This window comes from Sciurus carolinensis, chromosome 3 (assembly GCF_902686445.1).
Source record: "Sciurus carolinensis chromosome 3, mSciCar1.2, whole genome shotgun sequence".
Lineage (NCBI taxonomy): Eukaryota > Metazoa > Chordata > Mammalia > Rodentia > Sciuridae > Sciurus > Sciurus carolinensis.
The window spans coordinates 126,287,946-126,313,114 of NC_062215.1; the positions used below are offsets into that span (position 1 = coordinate 126,287,946).

A 25,169-nucleotide genomic window follows, 5' to 3' on the forward strand; every position below is an offset into this window, starting at 1 on the left:
GTTTTAAATATTGTATGATTTTATTTGTAATATCAACTCTGACTTAGGGTAAAAATCTGTATACATTTAAAAAGATTTTGTTTCTAGATATTTGTACTCAATAGATTTCTTTTGTCCTTTTTTGAACTTTTATTTTTATTAATTTTATCATTGCCTTTTGTATACTGTGCTCTTAAGTGCAAAGCACACATACTGCAGTGGATAGTATTCAAGTTAAGTGGATGTGATTCCTGTCTTCTGGTAATCACCAAGAATATTGCATATCATGATAAATTTTCTTTAAAAATTTTTCTGTAGCATTTCACATGGGGTTTAGTATTGAAGTATTTTCTTCTGATGTAATATGAGATGAGTACAATATCTCTGATATAGTCTTTAGACTCAGGAATTTGGGCTATTCTAGACAGAAAGTTTGATTTATACTTTGAAGAAACTAACCTTATTAGTTCAAAGATGACTCATTCCTTAGCCATGGTTCCATATACTGGACCATTCATTGCTCATTCTTCTATAGTTTATCCTTAAGAAGTTAGAATAGTGGATATCCTGGAGACATTTGAAATCTATGTTAACATTGAATTTCTTTTGCCAGTAGCTAGGTATTGAAGAGACTTCTTCTCAAACGATGCATGTATATCATCTGAAATGCAGGTACTGATGTTCTTTATGGCAAATGAAAGCATGACTTAGTTCCAGAAAAACAAATTTTACAGAAAGCTTTTGGTGTGTTTTGTATAGGGACCTTTTTTTTTTTTTTAATAATAAAATAGTTGGATGAGAAATCATGTTGCTTTTTAAGTTAGTGCAGAGTACGCCACCAATACTTAGACTCATCAGAGTGATTATATTTTATTTATCAGGTTATATATTCAAATAAATTCCTGGTTGTAGCATCCTGGGAAGAATTTTATAACACTTTGACTTAGTTGATCTTATACCCATATTTTAAGGTCAACACGTTTATTTATTTCTTCATTGACCAAGTAAAATGAAGATGCAGATATGTTTTCACTAGTTCATAATAGGTTTTTCATATTTTTATAGACTATTTACTGTGAAGTATACTAAAATACTAGTCAGAATTTATGGGAGATCCTAGTAAGTGCACATAATTATTTCATTAACACCTATTTGAGTGAGCATTTTTTTTTTTTGAGAATTGTTCAATTTCTTAAATTTTTTATTAACCTATTAAAATTGGCTAAAAGATTCCCTCTCAGATTAGTTCTGATCACTTACCAGCAGAGGTCACTTTGCTCAAGGACCTTTTTTCCCCCTTTCCTTGCCTGTGGATTAAAGTATTCTTACTCCAGCATATTAGAATAGTGTAGTAATGAATTTAGTTTCAGTTCTTAGAATTTGTGCTGTCTCTACTTTAATAGGCAATCTTTTAACCTCCCCAGTTAGTTTTAAAGCAATGGTGACATAATCAAATCTTAACCATAGAGTAAATCAGATTGAATAATATTTTTTAAGAATAACAGTATCTTTTGATTATAGAAACTTCTATTTAATTAGTTGCAAAAACTTTTTATTTTGAATTCTAAATAAGCTTTTTGTATATGTAGAATGACACACAGTGATTTATAAATTATTAGTTGCCAGAGAATCATAAACGAATTTAGATGGTATTTTAAAATTTCTGAGTGTTTTACTTATCAGAATATGACAGTAACTGAAAACTCTACTTATTAACGTTTGCAAACCCTGGCACAATTAGACTATGAAACTTTAAAACTCTTGCTTTGCATTTGATAATTTCAAAAAAGTCAATGTTAATTTAATATTATCTAGAATGCAAAATTTTCTTTTAGCTTCTTGCTTTTTTTTTCAATAGTCTGTTCTCATCTACTATATGTCCTCAAATAAGAATAGTGTACTAACTAGTTTATGTGAGTCAAATGTCAAATATACAGAACATTTAAAAGAATAGTACAATATTCACCTATATATCCACCTTGTATTTTCAGCAGCTATTAGATTTTTTTAGTATTCTTTGTATGTATCATGTTGTCTAGGCCATTGGAAATTAAGTGACAGAAATCATGACACTTGACTTCTAAACACTTCAGCATTCATCTCCTGAAAAATAGAACAATACCATTATCATATCTAAGAAACTATGCAGTATTTTTTAAAAAGTTTTACAGACTGCATTTTGATTCATTGTACACAAATGGGGTACAACTTTTTGTTTTTATGGTTGTACACAATGTAGTTTCACACCATTCGTGTAATCATACATGTACATAGGTATACAGTAATTTTCTAATGCCAGCTAATTATAATTCTGTAACCAAATTATTCCACTTATCCCTCAAATATATTTTATAGAGGGTATTTGCATACTAATATTTAATCAGAATCTACATATTGTACTTTAATTGCTTTACAGATTTAATACCAATAGAAATTTATTTAATGTAGTGTACTGTCTTCCCATTTTCTGATATATATGTATTTATGATGGTTGTTTTCTTTAAGAACACCTGATATTGATACAGGTGAAGTAGAATCTGGTTGCCAATAGGAATTTACAGAATTTAAAAGCTATTGATAGGAATTTAAAATGTTTTTATTCCACAAATGAAAGAATAACTCTGAATTCTTTGATATTTTATTGGTATACTTAAACCAAATCATATAAATATATATGTTATAGGGATATTCTGTTTATTTTATGGAGAACAGAAATTTGGTCTAATCATGCTTCATATGTTTTATTAAAAGTCATTGTACTCATTTTATTGAAAACATTTCAGATTTGTAAATGTGAAAGAAAATGGATTTGGATTTCCTTTTAGTATTTTGGAAACTGGTAACATTTTTAGAGGCGTAGACCGAACTACAAGATACCTTTAAACCAAGATTTGAAATTATTCAGGCTGTACATTTGTTTTATTTTTTAAATTATCATACTTTTAATAAATCCAGAAAATAGCAAATAAGATAATTTTAATGTAACTTTTGTTTAAAATATGAATCTGAAGCTTTCTGTGAATGTGTTTTAAGTTGTTTTTTCGATGATGTGTGATATACTTGGCATAGCGCTCACCGAGCAGTCAAAATATCTTGGTCTTACTTCTCTCTTTATTTAGCAGTCATCTGACCTTGGGCAAATATTTTACCCTCACTGATTCTTGTGTCATTTTCTGTAAAATGGGGGTAATACCTGTTCTGCTATCTTAAAAGGGTTGTTTCCTCAGATGAAATAGACATGACAGCAACTTGGAAACTATAAGATTCTTAAAAATGTAAGGTGGTGCATTATTGTTAGGTGTATATAAAATTACCTGATACTGTTTCTTTAGACTCAGTAGTGACTTTTAAAAAAAAAAATTGAATTATCTCATCTTTAATATCAAAATTGAGTAAATAAATTGAAACTTTCAAAATAAGAAACATATTTAGTCCTTTTATTGGGTGAAATAAAATGTATTTTTAGTTTTATTTGAGAATTAAATATTTGTTCAATTAGAAGTAAATAGTAGCACAGATTTTTAATGCATACTTAAAATGTATTATTTATTATTTTGTATTTTTTCTTCTGAATGAGTCTCAGAAAATTGTGTTGATACAAATTATTTTGATAAATACTACTTGGAAGATAAATGCTTAAAAATATATGGCATTTGTCAGACTCATAGTCTAAAACAACCTCTGTTTTTAAGTTGTAGATGGACACAGTGCCTTTATTTTGTTTTTATGTGATGATGAGGATGGAACTCAGTCTCACACATACTAGGCAAGCGCTCTACCATTGAGCTACAGTTGTAGCCTCTAAAACATTAGCCAATATTAAAAATTTGTGTAGAAAGTAAAAATTCCATTTGAGGTTCAGCTCACTTACTTGAATTTTATGGAGAAATTATACCTAATGTGAACCTTGCTTGTGTTTGTATTGTTTGTAGTGTTTGTATTATCATCACCAAATAAATAATGAATACAGGTTGGTTATATCCCTTATCCAAAATGCTTGGGATCAGAGGTGTTTCACATTTTGGAGTTTTTCAGACTTTGGAATATTTGCATAGACTTTACCAGTTGAATATTGTAACCCAGAAATCCCAATGCTCCCAAATCTGTAACTTTGTTTAAGAAGTTGGAGCTCAGAAAGTTTGGAATTTTGGAGTAATTTGGAGTTCAGATTTTTGGGTTAGGGATGCTTAACCTGTATCTGCTTTCCTTGGTTTTCTTTCCCTGCTACTTGTAGCATGTGCCTAAATAACTACAACGCTAATGCAGTTTTTATTCTTCAGATACATTATCTTATCCTTCAGAATTTTATTGCTGTTTTCATACAAGTACAACCTTGAAAGAACTTGCAAAATCAGCAAACTGAATGTTTTTTCTATTTAAAATGGATGATGAGAAGGGATAAAAAGAAAGAATTCCAGTTCCTAGAGTTGTCTATGAAGATATAGATAACATTTTTAGTGCTTTGTCTCCTGAAAATTTTAACCACTATCTTCCTCATTTTAAAAGTGTTGCAAGAACCTAACATAACATAGTTCATAAATACGTAATTAGTGAGATACTATTTAGTCCTAAAAATTTTTACTTTGTTCTAAAATAATCCACCTTGAAGCCTCTGTGGTATTTCCATAGGTCTTTGCTAGACATTAAGCACATCTTATTGCAGAAATTAAAGATATGTTAGTATGTATTAATCTATTTCGCATGTAGATTTCTCCTCGCCAGATATTTTAAAGTCACTGTTTTATTTATCTTCATAGAATTTTATAAAAAATTAAAATTATTTTCTTCTGTATAACTTTAGGAAGTAAGCTCTTGATCTCTTAAATGCAGAAAGATAGTCATATTCTATTCATCTAGCTTCTTACTGTATTAAACTTATATCACATTCTTTTCTTTTTAAACAGAGATGTGCTCCTGCATCTATTCGCCTCATGGACAACCAGCAGTTTCAGTTTGGTAAGTAAGGAGTGATAATTTTAACATCTGCTGATTTACTCTCCCAAATTTGCAGCACTAGAAAGATAATTGTCATAGTTCCTGCCATCAAGGAAGCTCAGTGTAATGAGACTGACAGTTACATAAATGATTGAGTTCAGTAGTGTTGGAGAGACTGTGAAGGAAGACTGCATTGAACCCTGTGGATTTTAAATGAAGGAACAGTTGATTCTACTTGATTTTGTCCAAGATAGGGGCTGAAAGTCAGAAAAGACTTTTAAAGGAAGGTGATGCTTGAGCAGAATCTTTAAAGGTAAATAGAAGTTTGCTTGAGATTATCTCTTCCCTACCATACTCTTTCACTTGTCAACAGAAACTTGAACTTTTCTTGGGATAATGAGACAGGAATATCAAAAGTTTGAGGCCATTCTGAGCAACTTATTGAGACGTTGTCTCAAAATACAACAACAATAAAAAAAGAGGCTGGGGATATAGGTCAGTGGTAGAGCACTTACTTGCATGCACAAAGCCCTAGGTTCAGTACCCAGCCCCCGCCACCCCCCCCCCAAAAAAAAAAAAAAAGGGTTATGAAACCTCAGTGACATGTTTTAGGATACTTTGAATAGTTCTTTTTACCTCAAATAGAGGGTAGGGCAAGGCTTGTTGAATGGAATAAAGCTAGATGGGTCATTTGGGGCTTTGCAGAATAGATTTGGATTTTGTAAGCTGTGGGATTTCTTTCTGGAGGGAATAAAATCGGCTTTATGTTTAAAAGCTCATTCTGGTGGTATTGCTCAGGATGAATTAGAAGGGCACAGACCTGAAATAGTTCCAGGAGACAAATTTTGGGATCTGTGAGTAAGGTAGCAACAATGGAGACAAGAGTAGAGGATAGATAGATTTTTAAAATCAGTTAGCCAGCTGGATTGGAAGGCTAAATAAAGGGAAGAGTTGAAGTAGAAATGGTGATTTTTTTTTGGAAAAAAAAATCTATTACAATGTGTTGTATCTAAAGTGCCAGTGGACTGTTGGGATGAAGAATTCAGTAGGTACTTGGATCTAAAAACATTTTTCTTTTTTCTCTATTTGTCTAAATTATTAAACTTTTGACACAATATCGTTTTCAATTCTAGTTTTATTGCTTCCATATTTTTTTCATGTGCTGAAATTTACTTTTGGATTTGACTTTATAGAATTTAAATATCATCAAAACAGTTCCTGAAATTATGGAAATGTTTTTCAGTAATAAATACCCTTTTTTGTAGTGCTAGAATTGAACCCAGGGCTTTTACACATGCTAGGCAGGAACTGAACCACTGAATTACACCCCCAGCTCTGAAAGGTAGGCTTTTGTTGTCATGTCTGAAAGTTGCTTAGTTTTTAAGGTAGGGAAAAATGATTATAGTTATGTAGAAACTTAATTAAGGAAGTCAGGTTCATAACATATCAAGAATTTGATTTTAAATTAGATTCTTCTAAGTCAAGTCACAATTACTTCTTTAAGTAAATTACTTTAAACATAGTATAGTATTGATAAACAAAAGCGTAAGATAATTGTGTCCTGTAAATAATGAGATATTCAAATCAAATGAAAGTAAAAGCTCTTTCTTGTATGTTTGGCCTGCTTTTGGAGATATATAGAGCCATGTATCTAATTAATAAGACTGTTACCTATTTATATGTTATTATAGTACGTTATGTTAGATGTAGGCACCTTTGTAAAACTAAATATAATTCTGGCCATATTTTATTTATAATTGGGTTCTATAGCAATTTAAAATGAAAGTTTAAAGAAAAGATCTTTCTAGCTGTCTATCATCTGTGTTCCACATTCTCATTATATACCTAGAAACTTGCTTACATAGTACCTTCTAGGTCTATGGTAGGACTTGTGTCTTCCTTCCTTCTGTTTTTTATTTAGCCACCAAAGTGTTCATTTTGAATTACAGATCTGATCATACTTCTTGGTTGGCTGTAGCCTTTTTGATTCTTCAGTACCTGTTGAAGCCTTTCCATCTATATATGTGGGTCATGACCTTGTGATGAGCAGCTAAAAGAGTAATTCTTAGCACAGCAATTTAGAACCCTGCAACAGCCACGTGGCTGATTTTTTTAGTGTTTGTACCATACTGGTTAATAAAACACAGGCTTTATTAGTTGTTAATATTTTTAATATCACTACTTCTTATAGTATAACCCCTGTTACATTTTATTAAGATTATCTATTTTCAGTATATTGAAATGATCTGTGGATTTCCTCTGTAGATCAAGGTTTCTCAAATTTAGGGGATATTTTTTAGTAATTTTTAAAATCTTATCACATTGTAGGCATTTTAAAATTTTGTGTTTTTGTAGTTCTATGGATCAACTCAGGGCCTTGCACATGCAAGGCAAGTGCTCTACAGTTGAGCTATATCCACAGCCCTTTAGTTTTATTTTATTTTTGAGACAGGGTCTTACATATTTGTCCAGACTGTCCTCAAACTTGCAATCCTCCTGCCTCAGCCTCTCAAGTAGCTGGGTTTTCAGGCATGCACTGCCACACCTAGCCATATTATTGTTGAACTAGTCATTGCACTGGCCATGCTCTTAGCACAGTGCTAAGCACATAATCTCAGTATAATTTATGAAATCTCTCCTTAAACCTGTTCTTCAAGGTGATATTCCCATTTTACAAACAACTCAAGGCTCAGTATTTTAACCAGAGTCCACAAGCCCTCTTTGATAGAGCTGAGATTGAACTCAGTTTGAATCCAAAGCCCACAACTTTTTACACTGCTTCAGACTACTTCTTTGAAATATACATAGTTAATAAATCCTTTTTAATTAATTAAAATCATAGGAACAAAAAATTTACTAGTCAAGCTGGCTGGCTGGTAAATTTGGAAACCAACTTACTATAAAAGATAAAACACACTAGCTGAAATATATTTAGAATATAATTAATTTGATAGGTAGCATTAATTTAAGAAAAAGTAAAAGATAACAGTATCCTCCAACTAATACTAATGCTTTACTCAAAAATCAGTATCACTTTCATAATAATTTATTCTTTAAAACTACCATGTCAACTTAGTATTGGAGACATACGTGACCAATCTTTATTGACATAATGGAAATTATACTTATAAATGTTAGTGGATTAAGGTTTACCCTTAAGGATTATTTCATATTGGAGTAGTAACATTTGGAGTCCTTATGCATTGTGTAAAGATAAATAAATGAGAAAACTTTTATATGAATAACAATTTCTATTTTTTGCAAGAATACAACACCACATACTCAACATATATTTATATGTCTGTTTCCAATTTTTATTTAGGTAGGATGAGTTCCCTTTGGTATATGAAGTGTTTTGTTGATATGTTATTTCTAACTTAATTCATGCTAAAAATTATATCAAAAAATGCTGGTTATGCTGGAGTAGTATCTCTGGTAGATCACAATAAAAAAGAAAAAAAAATCCCTACTTTTGTTCCAGTAACTCCGAAGGATTGTCAGGTGGATCCCCATCTAATCTGCAGTTCATTTTTTTTTTTTTTTTTTTTTTTTTGTGGTTGGGGGTTGTTTTGTTTTAATGCCTCAGTTATAGCATGGATTTCTAACTCCTAGCTGCTGGTTAAGACTTATGTTACTTGGTCTTTTATGTAACAATTTCCTATTACAAACAACAAAACTGTAGTAAATAGAGTATTACAGATTCAGAATTTCAATAAAAAATAGATGGATTGGAAAAAGTGATCGTTGTTTTAGAAACAAGTTTGCTATTTGTACTTATTTTAGAGGGAGGTTCTGCTCTTAAAAAACAAAATCCCTCAAACTAAAAGGCTTTAAAAAATTAACCTTTTTAAAATATAATTTTAGATTTACTAAAGACTTTAAAATTCTTCATAAAAATTTTGTATAAATGGTTGCCATATTTTTTTGAGTTGGGCTCATAACATTAAAACCAGATGCATGATGCTTAAATGTAGCAGTCATGGGAGTTGAAGTTGCTATTCTTTGAAAACAATGAGGAAACAGTAAAAGGTTTTCACTCAATTAAGCTTAATCCGTAGGCAAAGATGTTAATTTAGCAGACTCTGAGACACCATTTATGCTATTTTGGCAATTTTAACTCTGTGGGTGTGATTAAGAAAGCAATTGCTAGTTTTATGCCAAGAATTCTCAATGAGTTAAGAATTAATTAAGAAACAACCTTAAACTTTGCATTGACTCCATATTTAGTTATACTTTTGAATGGTTTCTCTATAATTAGAAAAATAAAAGTAAAACCAGCCACCATTGGGTGTTCTTAATGAAGTAAAAATTAATGAAGTAGTTTTAGTATGTATAAAAATACACCATTGAAAGGTGACCTAAACTATGTATAGTGTTAATTACATATAGTAATTTGAATTTAACTAACAAACTGATAATGGGTTTTGTAAATAAAAAGTTGTGACTTTTTGAAAGAAGGGAAAAGATAAAAGATGAAGGTCTTAATATAAATATAATATGGATTCAGAAATTAAAGTCATAAAATCTTCACTTTCTTTTAGGTTACTAACTTAGTCTTTTGATCTTCTGAAAATATCACTTGCTATTAATTTAATATAGAAACTTTTTTCTCTTCTTAGGTCATGCTCTTAAACCTCAGGTTTCCTCTATTTTTACATCATTTTTGGATGGATTAAAAAAGTTTTATATTACAAAGGTAAGAATTTTTATAAAATGTTACATTTTTAAATACTTGGGATATTAATTTGGTTTCTTGCCTTCTTCCCCTCACAGACAACTATCATAAGGATGTTTGTCCTTATGATAGTTGCTGTATACATTTTATAATTATTGTTTTTCATGTTGGAACAAATATTTTATCAAATCAGTCATGTAGCCATTTTCAAAAATTTTCCTTTTCCAGATTTGAAGTCTCTAAAATAATATTACATTGAACAGTCTAATGCATTTTCTAAGAGTATGGATTTTTTTTAACCTTTGCTGAATTGCTTTCCTAAAAAGTTATGCCAGCTTATAGTATTGCCAGCAATACCTGTGTGTCATTTTTTTGTTGTGGCCTTATTATTGCACATGGGTTTTTTTTGTTTTTGCTTTTTTATGTTTTAAACTTATTGGGCAGGGTGATAGTACTTTATTTTAGATGATGTTCTTCAAAATCCATTGAGATAGAACATTTCTCTATATTTTCTAGATGTAATTTTTCTGTGAATTAGTTGGTGATAGTTTCCTTTTTTCACTTGGTGCTCTGCTATGTACCCTTTGAGGAATTTATTAGAGGTCCTTTGTCATAAATTTGTAAATAAATGTTTTCAGTCAAGCACTTCCCATTTAAAAAAGGGATTTTTCTTTTTGGTGCTAAAGCTTCAAATTTTTTAATCTTTTTCTGTAATTATTTAATTGCTTTTAAGCTAGAAAAACCTTTGTTCCTTCAGAACTATGATTATAACCATTTGGTTTTCTCTTTTGTGTTAAATGAGAATTTTAAATTATTTCAGTTTTATTATGTGAAATAAATACCTAAAGTAGTCTTTATCTCCTGCTCCCCTAGTTGGTAACCACCCAGTTGAATCAGCACCATTAACTAATTAATTCCTTTTCTTTCATTGATTTGCCGTAACCAACACATCTCATATAGTATTTATCTAAGAAATAAATTCCATTTTCATGTATTTAACTCTTTTTAATGAGCTTTTTGTTCTCGAAATATTAGATGGATTTAATTCTTGAAAGTCTGGTTTTTCCTCTTGTTATTCAGAATTTTCCTTGTTATTTCTATCACCTACCTCTTTACTATTCTAGAAAAAATTTTAGAAACTTCATTTTCAGCAGTCCACTGGGGTTCTTACTAGACTTGGAATAGAGTAATATATTACTTTGGGCAAGTACTTACAGGTTTGTAATGCTTAGTTTATGCATCAAGAACATAAATCTTTCTTATCTGTTTTACACATGTTTTCCTAATGAAGTTATATATTTCTTTTTAAGATTATTTCTTTTAATTTTATGCTGAAAGTATTATTTAATAAGAAGTTTTTACTGGTATGTAAGGGAACTGTTGGGTTTTCCCCCCTCTACAATTAGCTATTTTATTATTTTGTAGTTTCTATTCAGTTATTAGTTATAATTCTGACCATTTGTTGCATTTATATACTGATATGACATTTAATTTAAACCATGGCATACATTGTTTAATATGATTAAAACCATGGAATACAGGTAAAATGTTTTTTGTCTGCTGCATAGTTTTATATTGTAATAACCTGCATAGGTGCATTAAGCATTCTTATTGATTGAAATGTAAAGTTCCAAAGTTCAGTTTTTTAAGAAGTTGGTGTATTTGAGTTCAGACCAGAAGGAAAAGAGTAAAATGTATTTTGATTTACTGTTTTGCAAGATAAGACTCATCTGTAATAATATTTTTTTTTTTTTTTAAAGTTTAAAGGATTTGATCCAAATCAGCTAAGTGTAGCCACATTACTATTTGAGGGGGACCGTGAGAAGGTTCTTCAACATGAAAAACAAGTATATGACATTGCTGCAAAATTTGGGTATGGCTTTAAGTTCATAATGCCGAGAGAATATTAAACTAAAATTCTAATATCTCCAACCAGTTATTAATGCACCAGACCATAATGTTTACAAGCATACTGCATATTGCTAGGCAGTTATCAATTTAAATTTCATATTAAATTTGTAGTAATTTATGAAAGTAAATTTAAAACAGTTTTAATTTACTTCTAAAATTTGTAAGACGTTAGATTGATTGCTCTTATTTATCTCATTTTTTAATATACATATTATATTAATTATTGTTTTTCCTGGTCTTTTGTACTAATATCAGTTTGATATTTGTTGTGGTGAAGTAGGAAAAAAATTCATTATCATGTTACTCTTCAGTGAAAATAGTGCATGTATAAAGCATGTAATTAGTGTATTTTTAAAAGGAAATTGAATTTAATCCCTGGTATTTGATAAATTGTCTATACTCCACCCCCTGTCATTCACTGTTTTGTGCTGGTATAAAGAAACAGAAAACATTTCACATCTATAACCAACTGAATAATGATAGGGTAGATTTTGTCTGTCTGCTTGATGGATTATTAGACTGATCAATGAGAACTCTAGTGGAAATGTCATTTATCAGGACTACATTTTTTTCTTTTCTAAGTACATAAACTAACAGTTTTCTGGATGCTAGTCTTTACTTTTGTGTTTCAGGGGTTAAAATATAGCATGCCCATTATGCTTAGTCTGAGTTCTTTATATTACTTTTATTCTTTTTTTTCCTTCTAAGAAAACAGATTAACACTTAATTTGGAGCTGTATATTTTAGAGTATGCCACTCATATATTTTTTATATATAACTAGCTCTTTACTTCCTGGATTGTCTGAAAAGTGTTAAAGTGAAGGTTCTTAGAGTGGGAAAGGGTCTAACCTTGGACTTCAGTTTATTTTTGTACTATTTTTGAGTATTAAAATTAGTCTCTCACTCCTTTTTTTCTCCCTGTTCTGAAACTGGCAAATAGAATTTTAATTTTCTTTAGTAAAAGATAAAGTTCACTAATCTTTCATCCTTTCTCCCCCTATACTACCTTTCTTGGGAATCACTTATGTTTTAACTAAATTAATTAAAAATAATTATGCTGGAAAGATTTATTTAATGATCAAATGGCTTGGCTTTCAAGTAATCTCATTTTTGTTTGCATTTTTGAAATGTGCATGTTTCCCTACCCAGAAGGAATTTAACCTTATGCATATACCTACTGTTTAGGAAGTAGATGCACACAGGGGGTAAGGATATTTGTACTAAAATATTTTATATCTGCTCTAGCCTTAAATAATAGAAACTGAAGCTTTAAATTTTTTCTTTATATATTTAAATATTTAATTGGGACTTTAAAATTTTCCTGAAGGACTTGTAGGGAGGTGGAATAAGACATTTTTTAATAATGTGTTAAATCACTGTATGTGGGGTTGAATTTGCTTAGTTTCATCTCAGTGTTCCTCCATCCCTAACACACACACACGAATACACACAGGAATTCTACTTTGTCGGATCAATAATTATAATAAAAATTGAGTAACTAGCAAATCTTTACTAGTAAGTAGTATGCCACATTTCCTGTTGGACCATATAGGTTCATGATAAAAAGTGCCCATTGTATCTTTTACATGATTTTTTATAGGGCATGATTTCTCTGTTCCTGGACATCACTCTTGATACCTGGAACATATTTGATATTGATTAAATATTTGTGGAAAGAATTAATGAAGTCAAATACTATATTTTTCCCCGATATATTTTTTCTAATTCATTTATGCCTATTACCTGTAAGAGTATTTTAATCTTTAGATGTTTATTCAGAACCATATTATCAGTTTTGTTTAATTTGAGTGTTCATTTTCAGGCATGTCAGTAATGCCAGGTTTGTTTTCTCACATAACACCATCATTTACAGCTTACAAATAAGAGTGAATCTTCTTTCAGATACAGGGTTCAGCTTGCCAGACACTGGTATTAAAGCTCCAGAACTGTTGGTTTAATTCCAGCATTTTGCTTACTCTAAATAACACTTCTATCAGATTCATCCATTTGAAATAGATTATAGTAAATGAGATATTAATTTAAAGCAGAGATAAACTTTTAAAAATTTTGGCCCAAATTGGGGTCTCATATTTTTACTATTTGTTCCTTTTTAGTTATAATTAATTTCTTATTGTACTTTCATTGTGGCTTCCTTCATTTATATGCAAAAATCTTTGGTTTTGAATAACCCACATTGTCGTTAGGGAGATGACTTAGTTTTGATTTTTTTAATACTAGGAAATTTCTTCTTTTGGTTTTTCTATCAGAGGTTCTGGCTGCCCACTTTGTTTTCTGTAGGCACTAATTTTTTGTTCTAATTATTGAAGACTCAGAGATATTTTTCTTTAAGATGACACTCTGCAAACCCTGAATCCTCAGTCACTTCTGTATAACAGTTTGGGGGAAGGCACCACCAACTTTCTGCTGAAGTTTTTATAGTTAACTTAGTTCATGTATTAAATTTTTAATTAGGGGTTTAATCTATCTTTTATTTTCTCTTTCGTTTTGTCCTATATTCCAGTTACTTCATTAGCTTAAATTGATTGCTTTTAATGAAGTAATCTGAACAGTTTAGAATACGTTAGTTTAAACATGAACAGTTTAAAATACAAGTTTTGTCTCCTTGTCTTCCACTCCACTCCAATACTGTTTGAACATTTGTGATCCAACAGAGTATAGTAACCAAAAATTGAAAAATCATACCTTGGTTGTTTATACTTATTGGCTAGCACTTTTACTTTTCTAAGAACTGAGGAGAATAAATGTTACTTGTCAGCACTCATGACAGGTGTTTTGACATTCACCATAGAACTTAAGGTAATATATAATCATTATTTTTAAAGTGTGCTTAAGTTGTTTTACATAATTCAACATGAGAGTGATTAGGTTCACCAGATGGCCCTTTTATATAAAATGATTGTCTCTCATTTCTCTTTCATTAGTCTTCCCAGTGCTTCTTCATGACATAGCTTTAAATTTGTTCAAGAACCTTGTGAATTGATGTCTGAAGTTTGCAGGAGCATGAAATAGGGGAAGGATGTTGCTACTTTAAAATAATGCAATTTGAATCTAAATAGTTTTTTGTAGTTGGCTGCATAAGTGATTGCGTTCATGCTGTTTGATACAATTGTATCTTAAGGTAATTTAGGCTAGAAGATTGACAGTTTTAAAAACTTAAAAAAAGAAGAAAAATACTAAAAAGCTAAATTTTCAAGAAAACATGACTTGAAAAGCGAACCCAAATTGACTTTTCTTCTACAGAGATAGGCCTACTGAATGTTTATTCACACCTGTTACTTCTCACAACATAACATATTTAGTATGCTCCTTCTCAAAGATTCCTAGCAGGGTGTCTTACACCTTTTTCTGAGCTTCACTCCACTTCCTTCTACTTTATGTCCAGAATGAACCATTTGTATTTTCTAGATCTGTAGTGTTTTTTCTCCTTTGATCTCAGTCTGTTTCATATCTACCTGAATTATGGGCTCAGCTGTTTCCCTCCAAGCACTTGTCCCTGCAGTTTTCTGACTTATGTTCCTTTTGTTTGAGGATTTTATTTGGCTGTCTACCTCCAACCTCACATCCAACCCAGAGCTATTTTTCTGTTTTCTTACTTTTTCGCTTTCAGTGATGCTTGATCTTAGTTCTATCTTCTTTGTTCATAAATATTCTATTAATACAAACAGTTCCCTTCATTTCATTATAGCCCATCCACAGGTAGTTTTCACAGGAGAGCTATTCTGTCAAGTCTGCTACTTCTTCTAGTTAACACTAACTTGACTATGTCAATCAAGAATAGTTAAGTCAGGAAATTCTGATTTAGCCCATATATCCAGCCTGAAACTGCCTTAAAATGTTTGTATAAAACATGAGTACGCCTACATTATATTATTTACTTACCACCAAGTCCCACAAAACTTCAAAAAAAGGAAGGATTTAATTACTGTCATGTGAGACTCTAATAGAAATAATGAATGAATCACAATTTGTCTGATAATGGAAAAAAAACAGTTAATAACTTCATTTACCAAAGAAGCAATATTTATTCATTTTCCTTTAAAATAGAATAACTTTCACAGACCACAGTACTTGGACTGAGTTATATGTCATATAGAATTGTAACTAGATCATCAAATAGAATTTCAATGGATAAAACTATTTTCAAATTGAAAGGAATAGTTTTTATGTTCATAGTAATAAGACCTGACCTGTTGTTCTTTCATTTGTCTGAATGTTGCTTTTTATTTTATTTTTTTGTTTTTTGTTCTTTAAATTTTTTATTTGTTCTTTTTAGATATACATGACAGTAGAGTGTATTTTGACACATTATTCATACGTGGAGTATAACTTATTCTAATTTAGATCCTATTCTTTTGGTTGAACACAATGTAGTTTCACTGATTTTATGTTTATATTTGTACATAGGAAAGTTATGTCTGATTCATTCTACTATCTTTCCTATTCCCATCCTCCTTCCCTTCCCTTCATTCCCCTGTGTCTAAATGCAGTGAACTTTTACCCCCCACCCTTGTGTCTCAGCATCTGCATTGTCAGAACATTCACCTTTGGATTTTGGGGGATTGGCTTATTTCAGTGAGCATTATTATCTCCACTTCCATCCATTTACTGGCAAATGCCATAATTTCTTCAGGAAACTTCTTGGTATTTGGGAGTTCCTACTTAATTATCACAGTTCATTAACATGAATAAGAATGTAATAACATGAATATATGAATAAAAATATAACAAAATACTTGGGACCAGAGGTGTTTCAAAGTTTGGAGTTTTTTAGAATTTGGAACATTTGCATTACAAAAATGAGATATCTTGGGGATGGCCCCAAGTTTAAACTCAAAATTAATTTATGTTTCATATATACTTTATACGTGTACACTGAAGGTAATGTATATACAATATTTTTAGTGTGCTTGAGTTACGACTGAGACCCATCACATGAAGTCAGGTGTAGAATTTTGTACTTGTTGCATCCAGTTGGTACTCAGAAATTTTCAGATTTTGGAACATTTTGGATTTTGGGTTTTTAGATAGGGATACTCAATCTATATGAATGAAATAAGAATACTTGTGTCTTGTTTTGCATGTGAGGATTACACTTGTTTAAGCCATTTTTCATGACTAATTCTCTGCTCTTTTTGAGAATATGAAAAGTAAATAATATAAATCAGTTTTATTAGTGTGAATAAAAGTTTGAAATTAATGACTAGGTTGAAGTATTAAAAATATTTTCAGATTTTTGTCGAAGCTTATTTTCTTGACATCTCTTTGGTATAAATGAGACTAAAATAAAAATGAGATGCAATGTGATATTTGTTAATCTAGAAAAGCAGTTATCTTTAGATATCTTAGCAGTTTGCTTCAGTTTATATATTTTTTAATAGTTCATTTAAAACATTAACAGTTTGTTCTTTAATCACAGTGGATTGGCAGCTGGCGAAGATAATGGACAGAGAGGATATTTGCTGACGTATGTCATTGCATACATTCGAGTAAGTTACATCATATTTCCCTTGTCATTTACTTTACATTGTAAATAATACTTTTCCTATTTTGAATGAAATTGTAGTTTTTATTTTCTTAAACGTCTTAAGATATGATAATTAAGCACATCATTTTACATGAACCTTGCATTAGCTATCATTTTTCAGAAGCCCATTTAAACCCAAATATGCTTTTGAGTAACTTCAAATGATTTAATGTCTCTGTTCTTTTAAAAGATTGGAGTCATTCTCTGTCTGAAAGTTGAACATGTCTTTCCTAAGATTACCTTGTTAAATCAAGCTATTTTATTTGGCAGCACTCCTCACTTAATTTATAATGTTTTAAATATATATAAATCTTTGTTGTCTTTAAAAATTGATATTTAACTTGATTCCAAGTAGTTATTGGTTCACTGGTTATTATTACTATTTAGAAATAATTTATGTGTACTTGAGCACTAAAATTTTACTGATTATGGATTTTATGAGACATTTGAGAAATTTCATTAGTCATATTCAAGTCTATGCTACATGACATTGTTCTTTTGAAATTTTATTTATTTTATTTAGTGTTTTTTTTTCCCCCTAATATCTAACAAACTCAGGTTTTTTAAATTGTTTTCTGCTGTTGCCCAGGTTGTTAGTATTATTCTTTTAAATATTACCTCTTATTTAATGTAAATCTTATTCTAATAGGTCATTTCTCAGATACCCTCCTGAGAATTTGACTTCCTTAATACTAAGTTTTCTAATTTTTCATTTAGAAATTGTTTGGAAAGAAATACAAAAACTTATATACAATTTGGTTTTACTTATTTAAGAGCTTGAATTGATGTGTTCTCATTTTAGAAAGAATTTAATTCTAGTTAAGATCTAAATTTTAAATTGCAGTGAATTTAAAGTATATCGTTAGTCTCGTGCCCTTCTACCCCCTCGCTAAGTGGTGCTGATGGGGAAAAATATATTTATTGCCTGTCTACTGTTAAAAATTCTGATTAAGGAATGTAGAGATCATAAAAAATAATAGGTCTTAGGTATTATGATTATATCCATAAATTATCAGTACCCAGGGTTCTTCTCATAGAAAGTATTTTGAGTATAGATAAAATATTGTTTGTTGTTTCAACTAAGGATATTGATCATTTTCCTACAATACTGAATTCAGAATTCTAGAAAATGAAATACATCTGTAGCAAGTACAGCATACACACAATTTGGGTAAATGTCTTAAGTTTTCAGTTAATGTTAAAACTGAGTCAAAAGCAAGTGAGGGATTTTTTTTTTCCCTCTAGATTTATTTGTTTTATGTTTTAAAAAAATCCCAGTGAACAATATCATTGTTACCAGATATATGTTTACTGAATAAATGAATGCATAAGAGAAAAACACCCATTTTAGATCAGTAGTTTGGGGATTTTTTTTCCCCCTGCCAACCACTGGTAGAGTCAAAGTAATTCTTTTTATGGGAAGTGCAAATTTATAACCTGTATTGATTTTTCTACCTTAAAAATATTTTTCTCAAATCCTTGCATTCTGTGGGGGGCTTGTGACTCTGTCTTTCTAGCTTTGATAATAAAATAATTGTGCTCTAGGTAAAGAAGTCAAATAGTATAAGTTACTTATAGTGTTAAGTATTGCATCTTATAAGCTATAAAATATTTTCCAAGCAGAAATCCCTCTATATGTTTGACTAATCTGTCACTTCAAGGAGAGGCACACTGTTTTTTGAATTTGTTTTTAAAGAAAAGTTGACTTGAGGAAAGGAAAATACCTTCGTATTTTAACTCCCTCCCTCCCGACTTCGGTCCCTCTGCTCCTTCCACCTTGATGACCAATTTTTGATATTGGTTAATTTGTTATTTATAACACTGAAAATCTATTCTAGTCTTCTCTCTATGTACATAGATTTTTTTTTTTCCTGAGTAGACACTCCATTCAAGGGAGAAATATTTGAATTCCTATTCTGTATTAGGCACTCTGTTTGCTGCCAGGGATATAGAAGAAAACAAGACATAAGATTCCTGTCCTCAAGAAGGTCATATCTCATTCAGGGCTCCTTCCCAGTACTCTTATGAGATAGATATTAAAGAGCAGTTGATGCTAAATTAGATCCATGTGATACTAACAATTACATGAAATAACAACAGTATTATTGATTATTGCATCTGTTGTAGTTTAGTGATTTCTTATGTGTCTTAACAGGACTTGGGTTTGGAATACTACGTATTAGGAGAATCTTTTGAGACTTCTGCTCCTTGGGACAGGTAACATGTAATAAAATGTCTGATATTATTTGATTCACATATGCTTTGTGAGTTGCCAAAGTAATTTATTTTGGTGTATGAATATGTAAACTTTCAAAATTTCATGAAGAAATCTTGAAAAAGGACTACTTTTATTTAAATTAATATCTTTATCAGAATACCACACACCTTTTTTTTTTTTTTTTTCGATTTGAGGAAAATTTGTCTGCAACCCAAAAAAGGATGGTATTTTTGAAGTTTACGTTTTGAAGATCTTACAAACACTAAAATGTTACTGTTTGTTTTACTTAGCTTTGATTTAAATTTTTTTTTTTTTTTTTGATACTGAGATTGAACCCAGGGATGTTTTACTACTGAACTACTCATCCCTACCCCTTTTTAGTTTTATATTTTGAGACAGGATCTTGCTATTTGCTTAGGGCCTTGCTAAGCTGCTGAGGCTGATCTCAAACTTGGAATCCTCCTGCCTCTCAGTCTTAGTAACTGAGATTACAGGAGTATACCACTGCACCCAGCTTTATTTAAATTCTTGAGTCATTAGTATGCTTAAATGTTCTCCAAAAAGTCCACCCAAATTTTTAAATCAGTTAATCTCTTGTAATATATCATGTAGCTTTTGATGTTTGTATATGTATGTGTTAAGCAAGATCTTAATTAACTTCTTTTAAGTGATTTCTAAAAGAAACTCTATTTAAGAAATAAAGTACATTTCTATTTTTAAATGTAAGCAAAATTCTAATATGGGAGAATACTGTAAGAAATGACCCAAGTGGATAAATGGAAATAAACATATAGATTTCTTTACCAGAAATAAAAACATACAAATATTAGTTTGGAAATCAATAAAAACTTATTTGGAAATGTCAGGTAGTTTTATTAAAAATGGACTTGTGAATTTTTTTCAGTAATCCGGTTTTAAAGGGTATCCTCAGTATATTTTTATTTTTTTGAATATGCCTACATTTTACTTTCTCGCTGTAAAATTTGTAAACTGTTTTAAATCTATAATAAAGAATATAGCCTGTAACAAATTGCCACAAATCTACTGTTTAGATACTAAATATCTTAACATTTGTTCTCCCTAACCTCTTTTTTGTTCCCTCAGAAAACTTTCTTTTCTTACACTGGACTGTGACTATTGGTACATTGGTGCTCATGTTCTTTGGATTACTAGATATTAACCCAATTTATAGTATCTCTCTGTTTTCACACTTAATTTTATCAAGGGGAATAAATTTTGTAAATGAAAAGAATTATTAGCTCATGGACATTTACACTTGAGCAGCAGAAGTAGTTTGGAGGCTTTTCATAGTGGTTTAAAAGATGATTTTAGTCTTTTAATACCTCTCCTTGCTGGGTTTCTTAGTTTGGGCTGCTATACAAAATACTATAGAATGAGTGACTTAAATATTCTTAAACAAAAAATGTTTACTTCTTACAGCTGTGGAGGCTTGAAGTCTGAGATTAGGGTACCAGCATAGTCAGTGTTTAGTAAAGAAGGCAGCTTCATGGTTTATAGGTGTCTCTCATCGTACCCTTCTGTGACAGAAAGTAGAGAGAATCGAGAATCCTCTCATGTCTTTTTATAAGGGCACTAATACCACTCATGAGGACTGTGTCTGTTCCCCAAAGGTCCTACCTCCTAATGTCAGCACACTCGTGGTTAGGTTAGTATTTCAATATATGAATTTTGAGATGGACACAAACATTCTGTCCTTATCACTAGGATAGATGGATTAGTGTAGAATTACCCTTCAGCATTATGGATTTCCTTGTCGTAAGTTAATATTAACTGATGATTGCCATCCTATCTTTTTATTCTTCAACTATGCAAGCTTATCATGTGCTACTTTTTTCTTCATTTATTCCTGTATATATTTACATATTTATTTGATTGATTCATTGATAATTTCTGTTTTATGCAGGGTTACATATGTGTTTTATTTTCATTTAAAACAACTTTTTCAATTGATGTTTTAAATAAATAACATTAATGAAAAGCAACTGCATTTGTGAAGTAAACTTTTTACTTTTTGACCATCTTTAGCAGTATCCCACTGGACTAAGATCTTCAACTTTCACAATATTATTAGGTTTTTGGCCCCTTTATATAAGGCCACTTCAGGGTTTTGGGGTCTTAAATAATCTTTGTGTGTCCCACAGTGACCCTAGCACACTGTACCTGTTAGGTGCTTAATGAGTATTCATGTAGAGTTCTATGAGTCAGCTCTGGAGTAGTGTTTTGGCTCAGTGGCACACGCCTGTAATCCCAGAGGCTCAGGAGGCTGAGGCAGGAGATCATGAGTTCAAAGCCAGCCTCAGCAACTTAGTGAGGCCCTAAGCAACTCAATAAGACCCTATCTCAAAATAAAATACAAAAAAGGGTTGGGGATGTGGCTCAGTGGTTGAGTGTTCTTGGGTTCAATCCCAAGTACCATAGAAAAAAAGAAAAAAACTGTTTTAAGAGTTGGAGGTTTTAAATATTTTGGAGATATCAACAGGAGTCTGGTAATTTAAACTGAGTAAGTTAATACACAGAATGGAGTAAAGGGAAAAATAAAAGAACCTATGAAAGAAGTCAAGGAAATCTCAATATATTGGGGATAGTCTACAAACAGTAGCTGGCAAAGGAGATTGAGAAATAGTCTCTAGAGGTCTTGGAGGAAATCCAGTGATAGGAGAAAAGTCCAGGGATGCTTTTTTCAAGGGGAAAATGATCAACAGTGTAAAATTTGCTGATCAGTTAAGAATTTAAAAGTATATACACAGTTACATTTATATCCTAAAAAAATGATTGGTCCAGTGGGCTGTCTTGAACATAATCTAAATTCTATGAGAGAATACTTTCAGAATCCCCTTCCCACATATCATGTATAGAAAGTGTACCTTTGGCTATTATAACCATTTAGTACTGTTCCTTCTCTTACCATCTCATTATTATTCACCTACCAGGGTTTAGACATAATCCGTTCTTAACATGTCCATGTTTCCTACTGCATTTGTAATGGTTAAGTATATTTATGTGTATTTAATCTGAAACATAGTCCATCCAATAGAAGAATTATATTAATGTTTTTGGAGAACTTAGCAGTAACCCTTAAATTGTTTTCTAAAGCCAAGATAAAGAACTTGTTATTTTTATAAATTTGTAATATTCTTTAGTCTCTATAGATATTAAATCTGAGTAGATTTTATTTGTATTGAAAACTTTTTATAAGTGGATTTTCAAAATAAAAAGCATCAAATTTCAGTAATCTTTCGTACTTTATATTTTTTAAAACATGCATTCTTGCCTTTCTATGAATGAGACATACATAATATTGGTAAATCATATTTATCTGAAACTCTTATAAATAAATCAGAATTAACTTAAAAGCATTGTTTTGAAAAATTAGAATTTGTAAAATTTTCGTATGCTGTATTCATAAAAATAAAAAATATGACATAATACTTAGAGCCTTATGTATTTATATTTTAATCCTATACTTATTGATATTGAAAATATAGATAACTTAAATATGCCTTATAAGGCTAAATACATTTAAATGTTTTTGTTATTATTGATTCTTACAAAGTCAAATCACTTTGAAGATTTGAGAGACAGGCCAACTTTTTGAGTTTGTTCTTTTGAAGCTAAACAAACCAATGTTTAAAACAGAATGTGCTAGTATGTGGCCAGGATATTTATAGGGATATAAAATGGTTTATATATGGCTTAAGAGTTTTATTGTCCAGATAAAACAAAATATGTAAATATAACATGCTGCAGCTCCCATTTAAATTTAGGTGAATTTAAAAATGGATGAATATTGTTAATTATTGTCAAACCCTCTCTCCTTGAAGGATTATAACCACCCATCCCCTGTTTTCATTGACCTAATATCAAACAGTCTAACATAACTCATTAGCACTTCATACAGTCTGTATCCAATAAGTCTTTGTCAAATTGGATTTTAGCTTGAGAATAGGCTATGGAACATTTGATATGGCATAATTATTCTTGATTCAATTATATGAATTAAAGAAAGCTTCTTAGACATTGATAAAGATTGGTATTCATATAACCCAGAATTGAATTTTCATGTGCATGTTTTTTGTAACACTTTAAGAAGCGTTTAAAATCTTATAATTAAGTTTATTTTGAAGTTGGATTCTCCTAAGTATGGGAAACTCCATTCATGAGACTTGAGTCTCCTCTTTTGACTTGTATTTTTTCTAAAGCAAAAAAGAAAGGACTTCGTTACCTTCAAAGTTATGAGTTGAGCACCTAATATGAATGATCAAGGCTCTTTCTGTGTACTCTCTAAAAAGTATCTATGAAAGTTTTATAGTTAAGAGATCTTTCAGACGTGAAAGGTGCCAGATAAACCAGTACTCCTTAGAATTTGTGTAGTTTTCATTTGAAAGTGTAATATTCTATTCAATTATCTTTTCCAGGGTTGTAGATCTCTGTAGAAATGTAAAAGAAAGAATAAGAAGGGAGTGCAAGGAGAAGGGTGTGCAGTTTGCTCCTCTTTCTACATGCAGGTGAGTTTTCTTATTGTTCTTTTATTCCTTATTCTGAAAAACTACTTTATTTATTCAAAATTATAATTTGCCAGCTGAGGAAAAATTTCAATTTTTTTCTCCTTGGGGAGCTTCCCTTAACTTCATTTACCACCTTGTCAGGATGTGTCAGTTGAATTTCACAAGGTCCTGAACCTTTTAGGCTTAACCCTTTAGTGAGCCTTTTGCCCTATCTGGATAGCATGGCAGGGAAGAGCCAAGTAGCTAAGCTCCTGGAAAAGAGGAAGACTCCTTTATTCACAGCAAGTGTAAATTACATACATAGTTATGCAGCTATAAAATAGATTCATAGTCAGTATAGCTCTTCATCAGAGAAAAAAAAACATTATAAGCCTTTTAGTTGCTGATTAAAGGGATGGGAATGGAATAGAGGATTGAGAGGCACAAAAGACTTAAATTTGATGATAAACTTGGTTCTTTCCAATAGATCTTTATTTGATAATGGAAATATTCTGTATCAACACTGTCCAGTATGGTAGCACAAGCCCATGTGACTGTTGAGAGATTGAAATGTGGCTAGTGTGATTGTGCAGTTAAATTTAAATTTTTAATTTAATTTTAAAATAATTTAATTTAGAACATTATGTGTGACTAGTATTTTCCATATTGGACATTGTATGGTTATCTCATGATTTTGTTAAATAGCAGCAACCCAAAAAAGGAAGATTCCTTTTTCGGAAGTCAGTCTTTTGATATTAATTTTCTGTGTAAACACCAGGATATGAAATATATCAAGTCAAATATTTGACTTCTCTAAAAAGTTATAGAATTAATTGGAATCTAACAATAATGATCTAGCATTCTGTATTGTATAATTGCCTCACTTTTATTCTGTATGTGTTGGTGGCCGCTTTCAAGAACACATCTCTAATATTATAGAAACAAACTGGTTACAAAGTAAAAATGAAAAATAGGTAATTTTGGAAATAATGTATCTATATTATTAAGTGCATCTGACACTGGACTTTTAAAACAAGTGTGCGTCATCACAACATTTCTATATGCAAGACTGTCCCTGACTTATGATGGTTTGACTTAAGATTTTTCAACTTCTCAACAGTGCACAAGCACTGTTTTTTTCACTTTCAGTTGAGTATTCAGTAAGTTACGTGAGATATTAAACAATTTGTTATAAAATAGACTGTGTTGAATGATTTTTTTTCCAAATGTAAGGTAATTTTAATGTTCTGAGCACATTTAAGGTAGTCTAGGCTAAACTGTGATGTTTGGTTTAACGTTAAGTATATTTATAGACTTTTTACCATACAATGGTTTTATTTGGACAAAACACTATCATAAGTCAAAGGGTATCTGTATTTCTATTCATAATGCTTATTCTTA

The 25,169-nt window shown here is 30.7% G+C and overlaps 1 protein-coding gene across 2 annotated transcripts in view; it reads left to right on the top strand.

Annotated features, from left to right (window-relative positions):
- Positions 1 to 25,169, top strand: part of Agps (alkylglycerone phosphate synthase) — a 123,407-nt gene that overhangs the window by 67,865 nt on the left and 30,373 nt on the right. For both annotated transcript variants that reach the window (XM_047545094.1, XM_047545096.1), the window contains 6 exons: positions 4,884 to 4,935; positions 9,534 to 9,610; positions 11,350 to 11,462; positions 16,938 to 17,007; positions 19,201 to 19,262; positions 23,700 to 23,789. In XM_047545094.1, the coding sequence (XP_047401050.1) occupies positions 4,884 to 4,935; positions 9,534 to 9,610; positions 11,350 to 11,462; positions 16,938 to 17,007; positions 19,201 to 19,262; positions 23,700 to 23,789 (464 nt within the window). The remainder of the gene's footprint in view (positions 1 to 4,883; positions 4,936 to 9,533; positions 9,611 to 11,349; positions 11,463 to 16,937; positions 17,008 to 19,200; positions 19,263 to 23,699; positions 23,790 to 25,169) is intronic.